The following is a 19,340-nucleotide window of genomic DNA, read 5'->3' on the forward strand; positions in this document are numbered from 1 at the left end:
TCAATTAAATAATCAATATGTGTTTATGTTTTACATACCAAGTGTTGCCATCGATTCCTTGTAGAGACACCACACTGCTGCTTTTGTCACATGGGTGGCAGCAGCTTTCCACTGAAGTGTTTGTGTCCTGTTTGTGTCCTGGGTGACGCAGACCTGGTGGTGAGAGTGGTAAAACAGAGGAGTCATTGTCAGTCTTTTTGAGTTTTGAGCCAGATAAAGTCATGTTAGGATATATTAGTTATCCTCTTTGAGCCTTTGAGCAGAATCCACTGTACTGTTTCAGGTGCAACGTTTGTGGTCATGTTGCAGCAGATAATTTCATGTAGATAGGCCATGACTGGCCTCACCCTTTAGTACAGTAGGTGGCGGTATATTCACCTTTAAATTGGATGCAATCCGCCAACCCAATCCAGAAGAAGAAGAAGAAGAAGAGCTCTTCAACTACAGTTTTTTTGCATAAAGAGGACACTTTGCATAGACAGTACATGTGTCAGTGGTCTAGGAGTGTTTATAGCCCTGTGAGTTTAACACTTAATGACTGAGAGCTGTCCTACATGACAACAGAACCCACAACAACCATGACTTTTATCACCATCTTCATCTGGATATTTGCCCTCTTCTTCAAGGGTAAAGAAAATTAAGTTCCATGTTTGTATAATGAAAGTAATCAGTCTGAGTGAACTGAAGGTTAAGAATGTGTTATTAATTCCTGGCTATGTACAATTATCAGTTCTCTCTCTGTTTCAGAATCCAGAGGCCAGATCACTGTGACACAGACTCCTGCAGTGAAAACTGTTCTCCCAGGACAGACAGTCTCTCTGAACTGTAAAGCCAGCAGTGATGTGTATCCTAACTGTAGGCGTTTAGGTAAACCATGTTTAGCCTGGTATCAACAGAAACCTGGAGAAACTCATAAAGCATTGGTCTACTACGGAAGCGTCCTCTTCTCTGGGACTCCATCTAGATTCAGTGGCAGTGGATCTGGGAGTGACTTCACTCTGACCATCAGTGGAGTCCAGGCTGAAGATGCAGGAGATTACTACTGTCAGAGTTTCCACAGTGGTAATGTGTTCACACAGTGATACAGAGCCGTACAAAAACCTCCCTCAGTCAGACTGCACAGTGACTGTACTGCTACAGCTGGGACCTACTGCAGGTACTGAGGGGAGGAGATGATCCAGTACAATGACACAGTGTGTAGGAGAGCTGAACAACAATAGAGTAAAACCAGAGCTGTGTCTAGAAGACCTTACATCATAACTGATCACTAAATGTTTCTCCTGACCATTAACTACATGTTACCTCTGTGGAGTAACTCAAGGAAAACCATCAACCAATATGAATTAGAGATGTGCAATGATCAAAACCCTAAAGATGACCTGTGTTTTGAATAGCTAGAATTTAAACATGATTAAAACACATAATAAAGCCCCTAAACATTACCCATACATCCTCCCTCACACCACTGTGGTAGTTCCAGAGAGCAGCAGGTGAACCAGGAGACATCAGAGCTCTAGAGATCTCCCTGCAGTTACTAACCCTGACCAAGACAGAAAGATACTATCTGGTCTAATAACACAGTAATAACAATATGCTCAATTGGTAGATGTTTATAATCAATATATCAGTCCCCATTCAGCACGTATATCAGAAACCAGTAACATAGTTATCATGTTTCTACGTCACACAACAGGTATTAATAAAGTCTGACTGTCCAGGAAGACAATTTACATATAAGACACTTTGCATTAGCAGCACATGCTTCAGTGGTCTGGGAGTGTTTATATCCCTGTGAGTTAACACTTCAAGACAGAGAGCTGTCCTTTATGACAACAGAACTTCAACAATGACTTTGATTATGAGATTCTTGTGGATATTGATGTTCTTAATTCAGGGTAAGACTATTGAATATCATGATCTGCAAATTATTTTTCTTATCGAAATATTAAATGTAAATTGCCTCTGCCTCGAAAAAGATTGAGATTCATGAACATGTAGACAAAACAAAAACAGTTTAATGAAAAAATCTTAAATGTCTCTGTTTCAGAATCCAGAGGACAGGTCACTGTGACTCAGACTCCTACAGTGGAAACTGTTCTCCCAGGACAGACAGTCTCTCTGAACTGTAAAACCAGCAGTAATGTGTATGGTAATTGTTACAATGGTCAGTCATCGGGCCATCAGTGTCTATCCTGGTACCAACAGAAACCAGGAGAAAAACCCAAACTCATGATGCTTCCAGGGAACACACTCCATTCTGGGACTCCATCTAGATTCAGTGGCGGTGGATCTGGGAGTGACTTCACTCTGACCGTCAGTGGAGTCCAGGCTGAAGATGCAGGAGATTACTACTGTCAGAGTTACCACAGTGGTAATGTGTTCACACAGTGATACAGAGCCGTACAAAAACCTCCCTCAGTCAGACTGCACAGTGACTGTACTGATACAGCTGGGACCTACTGCAGGTGATGAGGGGGAAGAGACAGTGACATGGAACACTGATCAGTAGAGGAGGCCAACTTTGAATATGTTTACAAAGCATCATTCAGATCACATGTTCCCCATCATCATTATCTTTGTTATCAAGGTTGATACTAGTTTTATTTGTCATGGCCTGAAAGCTCACTTATAAAGTTAGATGTTTTGAAAAACATGTTTTATTTATTTTTTATTTAATTTGACTATTTTCCCAGATTAGTCTCATTGAGATTAAACATCTATTTTACAAGAGATACCTGGCCAAAATAACAGCAAAACTTTACACACAATTACAACATCAAACACAATGCACAACAGTTTGAAAACAGAAATGTACACATTGAGAAGGCAAGAATTCTTTACAGAGGTGTAGTGCATCTGGGGGTCAAAACATTGACAGCCCCCACACTTCATTGTCCACCATAGTTTTTACCCGAGCTACTCATTCAAAGAGAGGACCTCCTAGAAAGGCCAGAGAACTGGAACAAGTTTTTTTAACACAGCTCTGTAAGGGCCTTAGGTACAGTCAACAAGATAGAGTCATGTGAGCGTAGATGATATTTGTCTGGTTGACAATGGTGATACACAGTTTAAATGGGAGCTATTACCAGTCCAAATGCCAAGTAAGAAGCAAAACAATTTGGCTAAGCAATAATGCATGAGGCCATGTTTTATGACATTTTTATCATGGCTGTGATATCGTTATAGCCACGAGGCGAAGAACATGGCCTGTTTCATAACACATGGCCTCGAGTATATAAAGGGTTGTGTCACGAACGCCGTAGAGAGGAGACCAAGGCGCAGCGTGATTAATATACATCTTCCTTTTAATAAATAAGAAGACTGAACAAACTATACAAAATAACAAAACGAACGTGAACGCTAAATGACACGAGTGCAGATATGCAACATCACATAGACAATAACCCACAAAACCAAAATGGAAATGGCAACCTAAATAGGATCCCCAATCAGAGACAATGATAAACAGCTATCTCTGATTGGGAACCAATTTAGGCCACCATAGACCTACATTACCTAGACAATACCAAAACCCCATAGATATACAAAAACCCATAGACAAGACAAAAACACCCATACCACCCTCGTCACACCCTGACCTAACCAAAATAACAAAGAAAACAAAGATAACTAAGGTCAGGGCGTGACAGTACCCCCCCCCCCTCCCGTCCGCAAACCTAAACATATATGGCAGGGTCTGGGTGGGCATCTAACCTCGGTGGCGGCTCTGGTTCTGGACGCCGCCCCCCTTCTTTACACTGAGTCCGCTTTTGTAGCACAGACCCGTGGATCATCGTCGGAGGCCCCGGGCTGGGGACCCTCGCTGCGTGGATCAACGCCGGATGTTCTGGACTGGGGACCGTTGCTGGAGACCCCGGACTGGGGACCTTCGCTGGAGACCCCGGGCTGGGGACCGTCGTTGGCAGCTCCGGACAGGAGGGCGACTCTGGCAGCTCCGGACAGGAGGGCGACTCTGGCAGCTCCGGACAGGAGGGCGACTCTGGCAGCTCCGGACAGGAGGGCGACTCTGGCAGCTCCGGACAGGAGGGCGACTCTGGCAGCTCCGGACAGGAGGGCGTCGCTGGAGGCTCCGGACTGAAGGGCGCCGCTGGAGGCTCCGGACTGACGGGCGACGCTGGAGGCTCCGTACTGGAGGGCGTCGCTGGAGGTTCCGGACTGGAGAACGTCTCTGGAGGCTCCGGACTGGAGGGTGTCGTTGGAGGCTCCGGTCTGGAGGGCGTCGCTGGAGGCTCCGTACTGGAGGGCGTCGCTGGAGGCTCCGGACTGGAGAACGTCTCTGGAGGCTCCGTACTGGCAGCCTTTGTTGGAGGCTTCATGCCATGACTCCTCACTGGAGGCTTCTTGCCATGGATCATCACTGGAGGCTTCTTGCCATGGATCATCACTGGAGGCTTTGTGCCATGGATCATCACTTGAGGCTTCTTGCCATGGATCATCACTGGAGGCTTCGTGCCATGGATCATCACTGGAGGCTTCGTGCCATGGATCATCACTGGAGGTCCCGGGCTGGGGACACGCACCTCAGGGCAAGTGCGAGGAGCAGAACAGGGCGTACTGGACCCTGGAGGCGCACTGGAGGCCTGGTGCGTGGTGCCGGAACTGGTGGTACCGGGCTGGGGACACGCACCTCAGGGCGAGTGCGGGGAGGAGGAACAGGACGTACTGGACTCTGGAGGCGCACTGGAGGCCTGGTGCGTGGTGCCGGAACTGGTGGTACCGGGCTGAGGACACGCACCTCAGGGCGAGTGCGGGGAGGAGGAACAGGATACACTGGACCGTGGAGACGCATTGGAGATCCAGAACATAGAGCTGGCTCAATATGTCCTGGCTGGATGCCCATTCTAGCCCGGCAAATGTTTGCCCCTCCTTGTGTGCCCCTCCCCAAAAAATTATTGGGGCTGCCTCTCGGGCTTCCGTGCAAGCCGTGTTTCCTCATCTCGTTGCCGTTCCTCTATTCTCCGGCACTTCTCCTCGTAGTATCGCCTTTCTGCTTTCGCTGCCTCTATCTCTTCTTCAGAAAGGCGATACTCCCCCGGCTGTGTCCAGGGTCCTGATCCATCTAATATCTCCTCCCAGGTCCATTTCCCCCATTAAGCGCTGTCCCTTTTTTTCACGCTGCTTGGTCCTTGTTTGGTGGGTTATTTTGTCACAAACGTCGTAGAGAGGAGACCAAGGCGCAGCGTGATTAATATACATCTTCCTTTTAATAAATAAGAAGACTGAACAAAATATACAAAATAACAAAACGAACGTGACCGCTAAATGACACGAGTGCAGACATGCAACATCACATAGACAATAACCCACAAAACCAAAATGGGAAATGGCAACCTAAATAGGATCCCCAATCAGAGACAACGATAAACAGCTGTCTCTGATTGGGAACCAATTTAGGCCACCATATTACCTAGACAATACCAAAACCCCATAGATATACAAAAACCCATAGACAAGACAAAAACACCCATACCACCCTCGTCACACCCTGACCTAACCAAAATAATAAAGAAAACAAAGATAACTAAGGTCAGGGCGTGACAGGTTGCCAGCATACCTTTTTTTTTTTTTTTCCCAAACCATGTATTTCTCAACAAAACGTGATGCTACATTCACTAACACTGGTTGTCAAGTGACATTTTATCACATTTTCAATGTACCACATCAAAATAAATAAAAATAATAAACCCCAATGATTTGTGCACAACCAATGTCCAAATTACTTGCAAGTTTGCTTAAACCATTGGTGCGCATTGGAGCTAAAACAATGACGACATACACAAAGTTCCAAAGTACCCCCATTTGTGGTTACTCACTACTCGTAGATATTGCCTTAGCAAAGTATAGTAGTTCCGTGCAGGTGTCCTCGATCGACAAGTGGATCTTGCTTGTGAGGACAAGATCCACAAGCAAACACAGCTACCAATGCAGCCAGTACTCCATAGCAGCAACAGACATCCCATGGAAACCCGAACTCGTCGAGCATCCACAAGCAATTCTCTCCAGGTCTCACATGATGCTAGGCTAACCTTGAGGATGTCGATTGTCCCCACAATGCGAAGGCAGCTTCAGTCTCCAATAGGTCTTAATTTTTATTTTACCTTTATTTAATTAACTAGGCAAGTCAGTTAAGAACCAAATTCTTATTTTCAATGACGGCCTAGGAACAGTGGGTTAACTGCCTTGTTCAGGGGCAGAACGACAGATTTTTACCTTGTCAGCTCAGGGATTCGATCTTGCAACCTTTCGGTTACTAGTCCAGCGCTCTAACCACTAGGTTACTTGCCTCCCCATTAACAAAATAATAATACTCTTTTATAAAAATAAAATCAGGATTTCCCTTCAAAACTCTGTAGTTGTGTTTTGTTCTCTCTTTATCATCTCCTTTAGTCGTTTATCGTCACCAACACCGATCAAGTCTCTACACTACTTTCTTCCCAGGCCTCCTGTTAACCAGGTCCACTCTCCCATTGGCCACAACTTAACAAGCTACATTATTGGCCAAAACTTAACAAGATATGTGGGATCAAATTTAAAAGTTAACCAACCTATTCACTTGTACATTAATAAAGAAGCATTGCTTACAAAAAATGCATTAACGACATTACAAATCAGGAGCAATTGGAACACCTTTTAAATCAAATACCAATTAATTATAACAAATAAACTTTATACTTGTTTTTTTACAAGGGTATTAAAGATGTGTATCCCCTTTTCTGACAGCCATTCCAGAAAGCACTTCACTGCCCAGTTGGTCGGTCTTGATGTAGCTACCGTCCTAACTTCCTTTTCTATGTCGTCTATAGCAGCGCTAACGTTACTGATTTCTGCATGACTAACATTTATGGCAATTTAGCTAGCTTGCACTTAGCAAGTGCATCGGCGATGTCGTACCCACAGCAACTATTCAAATATTCCCAAACCAGAAACCGTGGATTGATGGCAGCATTCACGCGAAACTGAAAGCACGCAAACCACTGCTTTTAATCAGGGCAAGTTGACCGGAAACATGACCGAATACAAACAGTGTAGCTATTCCCGCCGCAAGGCAATCAAACAAGCTAGGCGTCAGTATAGAGACAAAGTAGAGTCGCAATTCAACGGCTCAGACACAAGAGGTATGTGGCAGGGTCTACAGTCAATCACGGACCATAAAAAGAAAACCAGCCCCGTTGCAGACCAGGATGTCTTGCTCCCAGACAGACTAAACAACTTCTTTGCTCGCTTTGAGGACAATACAGTGCCACTGACACGGCCCGCTACCAAAACCTGCGGACTCTCCTTCACTGCAGCCGACGTGAGTAAAACATTTAAACGTGTTAACCCTCGCAAGGCTGCAGGCCCAGACGGCATCCCCAGCCGCGTCCTCAGAGCATGCGCAGACCAGCTGGCTGGTGTGTTTACGGACATATTCCATCAATCCTTATCTCAGTCTGCTATTCCCACATGCTTCAAGAGAGCCACCATTGTTCCTGTTCCCGAGAAAGCTAAGGTAACTGAGCTAAACGACTACCGCCCTATAGCACTCACTTCCGTCATCATGAAGTGCATTGAGAGACTAGTCAAGGACCATATCACCTCCACCCTACCTGACACCCTAGACCCACTCCAATTTGCTTACCGCCCCAATAGGTCCACAGACGATGCAATCGCAACCACACTGCACACTGCCCTAACCCATCTGGACAAGAGGACTACCTATGTGAGAATGCTGTCCATCGACTACAGCTCAGCATTTAACACCATAGTACCCTCCAAACTCGTCATTAAGCCTGGGTCTCGACCCTGCCCTGTGCAACTGGGTACTGGACTTCCTGACGGGCCGCCCCCAGGTGATGAGGGTAGGTAACAACATCTCCACCCCGCTGATCCTCAACACTGGGGCCCCACACGGGTGCGTTCTGAGCCCTCTCCTGTACTGACTGTACACTCACGACTGCGTGGCCATGCACGCCTCCAACTCAATCATCAAGTTTGCAGACGACACTACAGTGGTAGGCTTGATTACCAACAATGACGAGACAGCCTACAGGGAGGAGGTGAGGGCCCTCGGAGTGTGGTGTCATAAAAATAACCTCACACTCAACGTCAACAAAACAAAGGAGATGATCGTGACTTCAGGAAACAGCAGAGGGAGCACCCCCCTATCCAAATTGACGGGACAGTAGTGGAGAGGGTAGTACGTTTTAAGTTCCTCGGCGTACACATCACAGACAAACTGAACTTTTACAGATGCACAATCGAGTGCATCCTGTCGGGCTGTATCACCGCCTGGTAAGGCAACTGCTCCGCCCACAACCATAAGGCTCTCCAGAGGGTAGTGAGGTCTGCACAACACATCACCGGGGGCAAACTACCTGCCCTCCAGGACACCTACACCACCCGATGTCACAGGAAGGCCATAAAGATCTTCAAGGACAACAACCACCCGAGCCACTGCCTGTTCACCCCGCTATCATCCAAAAGGCGAGGTCAGTACAGGTGCATCAAAGCAGGGACCGAGAGACAGCTTCTATCTCAAGGCCATCAGACTGTTAAACAGCCACCACTAACATTGAGTGGCTGCTGCCAACATACTGACTCAACTCCAGCCACTTTAATAATGTAAAAATGGATGAAAAATGTATCACTAGCCACTTTAAACAATGCCAGTTCAATTAATGTTTACATACCCTACATTACTCATCTCATATGTATATACTGTACTCAATACCATCTACTGCATCTTGCCTATGCCGTTCTGTACCATCACTCATTGTAACGGCTGTCGTCTTCCTCCTCCTCGGACGAGGAGAGGCGAGAAGGATCAGACCAATATGCGGAGTGATTTGCGTTCATGATGATTTATTATAACGAAACAATCCAGAACACTTACAAATACAAAAACAACAAACGTGACAAAACCGAAAACAGTCCCGTGTGGCACGAACACTAACACGAGATACAACCACCCACCAACACACACGTGAACCCCGGCTGCCTAAGTATGATTCTCAATCAGAGACAACGATTTACAGCTGCCTCTGATTGAGAATCATACCCGGCCGAACACAAACAACCCGACATAGAAAAATAACACATAGACAACCCACCCCAACTCACACCCTGACCAACTAAATACATACAAGAAAAAGGAAAAACAGGTCAGGAACGTGACATAACCCCCCCCCCTTAAGGTGCGAACTCCGGGCGCACCAGCATAAAGTCTAGGGGAGGGTCTGGGTGGGCGTCTGTCCACGGTGGCGGCTCTGGCGCTGGTCGTGGTCCCCACCCCACCATAGTCAAACCCCGCTTCCTTGGCCTCCTCCCACTGGCCACCCTCCCAATCAACCCCACTAGATTAAGGGGCAGCACCGGACTGAGGGGCAACACCGGACTGAGGGGCAACACCGGACTGAGGGGCAACACCGGACTGAGGGGCAACACCGGACTGAGGGGCGGATCCTGGCTGGCTGGCTCTGGCGGATCCTGGCTGACTGGCTCTGGCGGATCCTGGCTGGCTGGCTCTGGCGGATCCTGGCTGGACGGCTCTGGCGGATCCTGGCTGGACGGCTCTGGCGGATCCTGGCTGGACGGCTCTGGCGGGTCCTGGCTGGATGGCTCTGGCGGGTCCTGGCTGGACGGCTCTGGCTGGTCCTGGCTGGACGGCTCTGGCTGGTCCTGGCTGGACGGCTCTGGCTGGTCCTGGCTGGACGGCTCTGGCTGGTCCTGGCTGGACGGCTCTGGCTGGTCCTGGCTGGCGGAAGGCTCTGGCTGGTCCTGGCTGGCGGAAGGCTCTGGCTGATCCTGTCTGGCGGAAGGCTCTGGCTGATCCTGTCTGGCGGAAGGCTCTGGCTGATCCTGTCTGGCGGAAGGCTCTGGCTGATCCTGTCTGGCGGAAGGCTCTGGCTGATCCTGTCTGGCGGAAGGCTCTAGCGGCTCCTGTCTGGCGGAGGGCTCTAGCGGCTCCTGTCTGGCGGAAGGCTCTAGCGGCTCCTGTCTGGCGGACGGCTCTAGCGGCTCCTGTCTGGCGGACGGCTCTGAAGGCTCAGGACAGACGGGCGGCTTTGAAGACTCAGTACAGACGGGCGGCTTTGAAGACTCAGTACAGACGGGCGGCTTTGAAGGCTCGGGACAGACAGACAGCGCTGGGCAGGCAGGCAGCTCAGACAGCGCTGGGCAGGCAGACAGTTCAGACAGCGCTGGGCAGGCAGACAGCTCAGACAGCGCTGGGCAGGCAGGCAGTTTAGACAGCGCTGCGCAGGCAGGCAGCTCAGACACTGGCTGCGCTGGAGAGGAGGAAGGCTCTGACAGCTCTGACATAGACAACCCACCCCAACTCACGCCCTGACCAACTAAATACATACAAGAAAAAGGAAAAACAGGTCAGGAACGTGACACTCATTCATATATTTGTATGTACATATTCTTATTCATTCTTTGCACTTGTGTGTATATATAGTTGTTGTGAAATTGTTAGGTTAGATTACTCGTTGGTTATTACTGCATTGTCGGAACTAGAAGCACAAGCATTTCGTTACACTCGCATTAACATCTGCCAACCATGTGTATGTGACAAATAAAATTTGATTTGAATTGATTATAGCTAATTTGTCCCATTTAGCTAGCTTGATGTTGCTAACTAATTTGTCATGGGATATAACGTTAAACATTGAGTTGTTATTTTACCTGAAATGCACAAGGTCCTCTACTCTGCCAATTAATCCACAAATAAAACGGTCAACCGAATCGTTTCTAGTCATCTCTCCTCCTTCCAGGATTTTTCTTCTCTTGACTTTATATTGCGATTGGCAACTTTCATAAATTAGGTGCATTACCACCACTGACCTAGTTCGTCTTTCAATCATCCACGTAGGTATAACCAATGAGGAGATGACACGTGGGTACCTGCTTCTATAAACCAATGAGGAGATGGGAGAGGCAGGACTTGCAGCGCAATCTGCATCAGAAATAGAACCGACTTCTATTTTAGCCCTTGGCAACGCAGACGCCCGTTAGCACGCGCGAGCAGTTTAAGTGTAATAATTAATCCAACTGCACTGTCAGATTTACAGTAGCTATTACAGCGAAAACATGCCATGCGATTGTTTGAGGACGGCGCCCCACATCAAAATATTTTTCCACCGGCACAGGTTTCATACATTCACAAATAACGATTAAATATTCACTTACTTTTTGAAAATCTTCCTCTGATTTGTCATCCAAAGGGTCCCAGCTATAACATGTAGTGTCATTTTTTTAGATAAAATCCTTCTTTATATCCCAGAAAGTCTGGCACCATAGATTTGAGTAATCCACTCGTTCAACATGCAGAGAAAGGAATCTGAAAATCTACCCCTAAACTTTGTTTCAACAAGTCAAAATACGTTTCTAATACTTCTCAGATACCCTAAAATGTAATCAAACTATAACATTTTCTACGGAAAGAAGCATGTTCAATAGTGTCATCATGCGTGTGCAAACACAAATTTCCAAGACTGTGTCCTTCTGCTAAAACTGATATTTCTTATTCGTTTTTGAAGTTACAAGCCTGACACCTTGAACATGGACTGCTGACACCCTGTGGAAGCCATAGGAATTGCATCCAGGAAGCTAATTTTCAATATGACCTTTCTCTTGCCTTTCTAAGACGATGGTCTCTCTCAAAAAAAGAAAAAACTTTTTTTTCTTTGGATATTCTCCTACCATATCTATTGTGCTATGTTCTCCTACATTATTTTAACATTTCTACTATTTCTACTAGACCTGGAGAGATCCTCAGACCCCTTGTGAGACCATATGCTGACACATGCACATTTGTGGCCTGCTGGAGGTCATTTTGCAGGGCTCTGGCAGTGCTCCTCCTTGCACAAAGGCGGAGGTAGCGGTCCTGCTGCTGGGTTGTTGCCCTCCTACGGCCTCCTCCACGTCTCCTGATGTACTGGCCTGTCTCCTGGTAGCGCCTCCATGCTCTGGACACTACGCTGACAGACACAGCAAACCTTCTTGCCACAGCTCGCATTGATGTGCCATCCTGGATGAGCTGCACTACCTGAGCCAATTGTGTGGGTTGTAGACTCCGTCTCATGCTACCACTAGAGTGAAAGCACCGCCAGCATTCAAAAGTGACCAAAACATCAGCCAGGAAGCATAGGAACTGAGAAGTGGTCTGTGGTCACCACCTGCATAACCACTCCTTTATTGGGGGTGTCTTGCTAATTGCCTATAATTTCCACCTTTTGTCTATTCCATTTGCACAACAGCATGTGAAATTTATTGTCAATCAGTGTTGCTTCCTAAGTGCACAGTTTGATTTCACAGAAGTGTGATTGACTTGGAGTTACATTGTGTTGTTTAAGTGTTCCCTTTATTTTTTTGAGCAGTGTACTTATTTTTCTGTGAATTGCTGAAATGCAAAAACTTGACTACCATTTTCAAGTCAATTTGCAAAATTTCTGAATCCCCATTTGATGGCATTTGTGTCCGTAATGGGGCCAGAATCTAAATTGATTTGTTGGGGCAGAGAGGTGGAAGTGCAACCTTTCAGAGATTTGACAGTTTTCCAAAATGTAGCCAGATTCCCCTTACAATCAGAAAGAGTGATTACATAATAATCAGATATAGCCTTTCTGACTAGTCTTACACATTCACCGCCTGGTATGGCAACTGCTCAACATCTGACCGTAAGGTGCAACAGAGGGTAATGAGTACGGCCCAGTAAATCACTGGGGCCGATCTTCCTGCCATCCAGGACCTCTATACCAGGCGGTGTCAGAGGAAGGACCAACAAATTGTCAAAGTCTCCAGTCACCCAGGTCATAGACTGTTCTCTCTGCTACCGAACAGCAAGCGGTACCGGATCACCAAGTCTAGGTCCAAAAGACTCATTAACAGCTCCTACCCCAAGCTATCAAGAGACCGCTGAACATTTATTTAATTTCACCTTTATTTTCCCAGGTTAGTCTCACTGAGATTAAACATCTATTTTACCCTCCCCCTCCCCCCCTTTGTTTTTACACCGCTGCTACTTGCTATTCATTATCTATGCATAGTCACTTTACCCATACCTACATGTAGAAATTACCTCAACTAAGCTGTATCCCCACACATTGACTCGGTACCGGTACTCCATGCATATAGCCTCGTTATTGTTATGTAATTTTATTGTTACTTTTTATTTTATTTTTTACTTTAGTTATTTAGTAAATATTTTCTTAACTCTATTCCTTGAACTGCATTGTTTTTACGGTTAGGTCTACACCTGTTGTAGTCGGCGCATGTGACAAATACAATTTGATTTAATTCCCCAGTTGCCTAAAATATTGCCAATCTGGGCCTAAGCCCGTGTTCCTGGAGTTGACCCAAGCAACATTTCTGTTACAAATTACTTCGAATAATTCCGGAGTGATCCAGGCATTCGATCTACCTTTAACTCTCAGAGTTTTGAAGGGGGCATGGTTATCTACATATTGAGGACATTTACAAAAAACCTTAAAGCTAAATCGGGATCAGGGGTAGCTGAGATACATTCAATGTCACTAAAATAAAGATCATGTAAAAAGTCACTAAAGTTTTTAAAGTTCCTCTTAGTGATGACACAAGGCTGATATTTATGTATTCTCACTTGTCTGATGCAGACAACTGGGCAATGCTCAGAAAAATCCAGTGGGAAAACTCCACTAGCAACATGTTTAAGTGGAGTATTCGTCAAGATAAGATCAATCAGGGTAGATTTTGATGGCTCTTTAGGATTGGGCCGTGTAGGGTAAGTTATGAGCTGAGACAGGTTTAGCTCAGAGCAAAAATCGTTCAGCATATCTGACACTGGTGTCCTCCAATCAATATTAAAATCGCCCAAAATTAATATTTCAGATTTACCATACCTAGATAGCAATTCAGATAAATTATTGATGGCATTTCTGTTATGTGTCCCTCCCTGAATCCACCATAGAGGTTAAAACCAGTCAATTCCCTCACACTGGCCCAGTCAAGGGTATTTCCGGCAGTGAAGCTGGTAAACTGGTAGCTGTGGGAGTGAATCTGAGAAAACTCATAGACAGGGCTGGGTGGTTCTGCTTGTCCCAGAATAGAGCAGCAATGTCACCAGATGTTCACTCTGTCACCAGGGAGTTGGAGGTAGAGAAGACCAGGGGAAATATAATGAAGAAGTGTAGACTACACATAGTTGAAAACCATTGCTAAAACATCTCATTTAATAAAATCAAATAGAGGAATTAAACATTGTAAATATCTATGTTATGGAAAGTAACTGTTTAACAGTGTGAGTTCTGAGAGCAGATCTTAGAGGTTTATTATCAAATATCACTAATTATCATCACTGGTATTGATGCTACAGTATAACTGGATCATTCAGTTGTAGAAATTAATGCAGAATATTTGTTGGATCAGATGCCCTTTTAATTATTTTTTGAAAACATGAGAGTAGCTATATGCTGCAATGCTAAATTATGAAAGAAGCTGATTAATATAAATAATTATGACATGTTCTGCCTATTCATGTGATAGTGATCACTAGAATCATGATTAAATCAACTACACTACGTAACCAAAAGTATGTGGACATCTGCTCGTCGAACGTCTCATTCCAAAATCATGGGCATTAATATGGAGTTGTTTCACCCTTTGCTGCTATAACAGCCTCCACCCTTCTGGGAAGGCTTTCCACTAGATGTTGGAACATTGCTTTGGGGACTTGCTTCCATTCAGCCACAAGAGCATTAGTGAGGTCGGGCACGGATGTTGGGCGATTAGGACTGGCTCACAGTCGTTGTTCCAATTCATCCCAAAGCTGTTCGATAGGGTTGAGGTGAGGGCTCTGTGCAGGCCAGTCAAGTTCTTCCACACCGATCTCGACAAGCCATTTCTGTATGAACCTCGCTTTGTGCACGGGGACATTGTTATGCTGAAACAGGAAAGGGCCTTCTTCAAACTGTTGCCACAAATTTGGATGCACAGAATTGTCTAGAATGTCATTGCATGCTGTAGCATTAAGATTTCCCTTCACTGGAACCAAGGGGCCTAACAATGCTAAATTATGAAAGAAGCTGACTGATATAAATTAGTATGAAATATGCTGCCTATTCATGAGATGGTGATCACTGGAATCAATATTAAATGAACTCTTCTGGTTATTTTCCTGATCAAAACAAGATGTATTTCAACTCAGAGGTAAGAAGACCTGGACAACTTAATCTCAAAATAGTTAATTTAACACACAGCACTACAGATATTATTCACTATTATACTGTAACATTCAGCTCTAAATCAAATCAAATCAAATGTATTTATATAGCCCTTCTTAGATCAGCTGATATCTCAAAGCGCTGTACAGAAACCCAGCCTAATACCCCAAACAGCAAGCAATGCAGGTGTAGAAGCACGGTGGATAGGAAAAACTCCCTAGAAAGGCCAAAACCTAGGAAGAAACCTAGAGAGGAACCAGGCGGGGTGGCCAGTCCTCTTCTGGCTGTGCCGGATGGAGATTATCACAGAACATGGCCAAGATGTTCAAATGTTCATAAATGACCAGCATGGTCATATAATAATAATCACAGTAGTTGTCAAGGGTGCAACATGTCAACACCTCAGGAGTAAATGTCAGTTAGCTTTTCATAGCCGATCATTGAGAGTATCTCTACCACTCCTGCTGTCTCTAGAGAGTTGAAAACAGCAGGTCTGGGACAGGTAGCACGTCCGGTGAAAAGGTCAGGGTTCCATAGCCACAGGCAGAACAGTTGAAACTGGAGCAGCAGCACGGCCATGTGGACTGGGGACAGCAAGGAGTCATCATGCCAGGTAGTCCTGAGGCATGGTCCTAGGGCTCAGGTCCTCTGAGAGAGCGAAAGAAAGAAAGAGAGAAAGAGAGAATATAGAGAGAGCATACTTAAATTCACACAGGACACCGGATAAGACAGGAGAAATACTCCGGATATAACAGACTGACCCTAGCCCCCCAACACATAAACTACTGCAGCATAAATACTGGAGGCTGAGACAGGAGGGGTCAGGAGACACTGTGGCTCCATCCGATGATACCCCCAGACAGGGCCAAACAGGCAGGATATACCCCCACCCACTTTGCCAAAGCACAGGCCCCACACCACTAGAAGGATAATTCCAACCACCAACTTACCATCCTGAGACAAGGCCGAGTATAGCCCACAAAGATCTCCGCCACGGCACAACCCAGGGGGGCGCCAACCCAGACAGGAAGACCACGTCAGTGACTCAACCCACTCAAGTGACGCACCCCTCGTAGGGACGGCATGGAAGAGCACCAGTAATCCAGTGACTCAGCCCCTGTAATAGGGTTAGAGGCAGAGAATCCCAGTGGAGAGAGGGGAACCGGCCAGGCAGAGACAGCAGGGCGGTTCGTCGCTCCAGAGCCTTTCCGTTCACCTTCACACCCCTGGGCCAGACTACACTCAATCATAGGACCTACTGAAGAGATGAGTCTTCAATAAAAACTTAAAGGTTGAGACCGAGTCTACGTCTCTCACATGGGTAGGCAGACCATTCCATAAAAATGGCGCTCTATAGGAGAAATAAACGCTAATGTTTCCAGAACTAGCACCATGTGGGGACTCTCAAGCCCTTTACAATGGCTTCTCCTGTCTCTAGATGCTACACTGACTTTTCCGGAAGGTGGCCGAATCACTGGTGTCGTCCTGGGCTACCCTGCAGGTGTACACCACTCCCTCTCCCTCTTCCCTCTTGCTGCTGCGGCTGTGAAAGACGCCACTCTTTTCCTCTGCGGTGGTCAGGACCCCCTCCATCACCTCTGCCCTGTCCACCTCCCAGATCACCAACAACCCCTGGGGGGAGTAGCTGCTCAGCAGGCAGGCCAGTGTGGCCGAGCCCCCAGAGAGCTGCTCAGAGGACGGGGGGGGGGAGCAGAGACACTGTGGACCTGACAGAAGGACCAGCTGGAGGAGAGGAGAGGAGAGAGGAGGTTCAGCTACTACTACTAATGTATAATGGGAGAGGCCGTACAAAAACGTCCCTCAGTCAGACTGCACAGTGACTGTACTGCTACAGCTGGGACCGACTGCAGGTGCTGAGGGGAGGAGATGATCCAGTACAGTGACACAGTGTGTAGGAGAGCTGAACAACAATAGAGTCAAACTAGAGCTGTGTCTAGAAGACCTTAGATCATAACTGATCACTAAATGTTTCTCCTGACCATTAACTACATGTTAACTCTGTTGAGTAATTCAAGGAAAACCATCAACCAATATGAATATAGATGATGTGCAATGATCCAAACCCCTAAAGATGACCTGCTTTTTAAACAGCTAGAATTTAATCAACATGATTCAAGCACATACAATAAAGCCACCAAACATTACCCATACATCCTCCCTCACACCACTGTGGTAGTTCCAGAGAGCAGCAGGTGAAGCAGGAGACTGGAGACGTCAGAGCTCTGGAGCTCTCCACTTTAGATCAGTCAGCAGCATCACAGTCCACACACAGACTGCAGTTACTAACCCTGGCCACTGGAGGGAGACAGAAAGCAGATACTGTCTGGTCTAATAAACACAGTAATAACAATATGCTCCATTTGTAGATGTCTACAATCAATATATCAGTCCTCATTCAGCACTTATAACAGAAACCATGTCAGTGATTACATAGCTATCATGTTTCTACATCACATCACACAACATTTATTACTAAAATCTGACTGTCCAGGAAGACTATTTAAGTGATAAAGCCAGAGGAGGTGTTGTATATGGCCAATATACCATGGCTAAAGGCTGTTCTTAAGCATGACTCAACGCGGAGTGTCTGGACACAGCCCTTAGCCTGGTATATTTGACATATATCACAAACCACTGAGGTGCTTTGTTTCTGTTATAAACTGGTTACCAAAATAATTAGAGCAGTAAAAATAAAAGTTATTTTCATACCCATGGTATACGGTCTCATAGACCACGGCTGTCAGCCAATCAGCGTTCAGGGCTCGAACCCCCAGGTTTATAATTACATATAAGACACTTTGATTTGAGATAACTTAACATGATTATAACCCACTTAAACGATCTAAGGTTCTGTCAGGTTAAACTCTCTCCTGCCACGCCCGGCTAGAACCTTCCAGAACCTTCCCAGCCTATGATTGAGCCCAGATGAGGCTTGTTTACCAATCAAGGCCATGACTGGCTGGACAATCATCCTCAACCATTAAAATGCTGCTGTTCACACAGATCACTTCAACTACAGTATCCATGTGGCACCAAAAAGTATGTTTGCATAGTAAGGACACTTTGCATAGACAGCAAATGCTTCAGTGCTCTGGGAGTGTTTATAGTCCTGTGAGTTTAACACTTCATAACTGAGAGCTGTCCTTCATGACAACAGAACCCACAACAACCATGACTTTTATCACCATTTTCATCTGGATATTTGCCTTCTGTCTCCAAGGTAATGCATTTTACAGAAAATTACCTGGACAATTGCAATGATATAACCTCATTATAGTTTTATTGAATATGCTATATTGACAAATGAATGAACAATGTAGTGCTAACTCTACACAACACCTCTGTTTCAGAGTCAAGAGGCCAGTACATTTTGACTCAGACCCCCGCAGTGAAAGCTGTTTCAGTGGGTCTCTCAGTCAGTCTCAGCTGTAAGACCAGCAGCGCAGTATACAGTAACAGCAATGGACACTATTTGGCCTGGTACCAACAGAAACCTGGAGGAGCTCCTAAACTCCTAATATACTTAGCTAAAACCCTTCAGTCTGGGACTCCATCTAGATTCAGTGGCAGTGGATCTGGGAGTGACTTCACTCTGACCATCAGTGCAGTTCAGGCTGAAGATGCAGGAGATTACTACTGTCAGAGTGAACACAGTGGTGGAGTGTTCACACAGTGATACAGAGCCGTACAAAAACCTCCCTCAGTCAGACTGCACAGTGACTGTACTGCTACAGCTGGGACCTACTGCAGGTGGTGAGGGGGCAGAGGCAGTGAAATGGAACAATGGTCACGAGAGGAGGTCAACTGTGACATGTGACAATATTAGAAAGCAATCATTCAGATCACATGACCATCCTCATCATCATCATCATGGTTGTGACTTATAGTTTTGTCATGGCCTTTAAGTGTATATAAAAGTTATTTGATGTTTTGAAACACAATACTTGTCCATATGCAAAGCAAGATCTACAGAAGTAAAACAAAAGGTGTTATGACCTCAACATTACTTCAAAGTTACAATCACTTCAGCCCCCAAAACAAGTCGTCATATGAACCTCAACCAAATGTCTGATTTAAATTGATATGATCTTCTAGCATTATATTAACTATTTTAATGAG

The 19,340-nt window shown here is 45.8% G+C and overlaps 1 protein-coding gene and 1 gene segment (V, D, J or C); both read left to right on the forward strand.

The window, feature by feature from the left end:
* The first annotated feature begins 554 nt into the window (after window positions 1-554).
* LOC120032157 lies at window positions 555-1,082 on the forward strand. The segment is given in 2 exon segments: window positions 555-627; window positions 748-1,082. Coding segments are annotated over 2 exon segments (408 nt in total).
* Window positions 1,083-1,828: 746 nt separating this feature from the next.
* On the forward strand, window positions 1,829-18,897 carry LOC120031856. Its single transcript, XM_038977672.1, has 6 exons — window positions 1,829-1,895; window positions 2,048-2,387; window positions 16,782-16,841; window positions 17,398-17,434; window positions 18,360-18,441; window positions 18,572-18,897. The coding sequence occupies exons 1-6, from the start codon at window positions 1,847-1,849 to the stop codon at window positions 18,895-18,897; spliced, it is 894 nt and encodes a 297-aa protein (XP_038833600.1). The 5' UTR covers window positions 1,829-1,846.
* Window positions 18,898-19,340: the final 443 nt, after the last annotated feature.

The sequence above is a fragment of the Salvelinus namaycush genome, chromosome 38 (assembly GCF_016432855.1).
Source record: "Salvelinus namaycush isolate Seneca chromosome 38, SaNama_1.0, whole genome shotgun sequence".
Classification (NCBI taxonomy): Eukaryota; Metazoa; Chordata; class Actinopteri; order Salmoniformes; family Salmonidae; genus Salvelinus; species Salvelinus namaycush.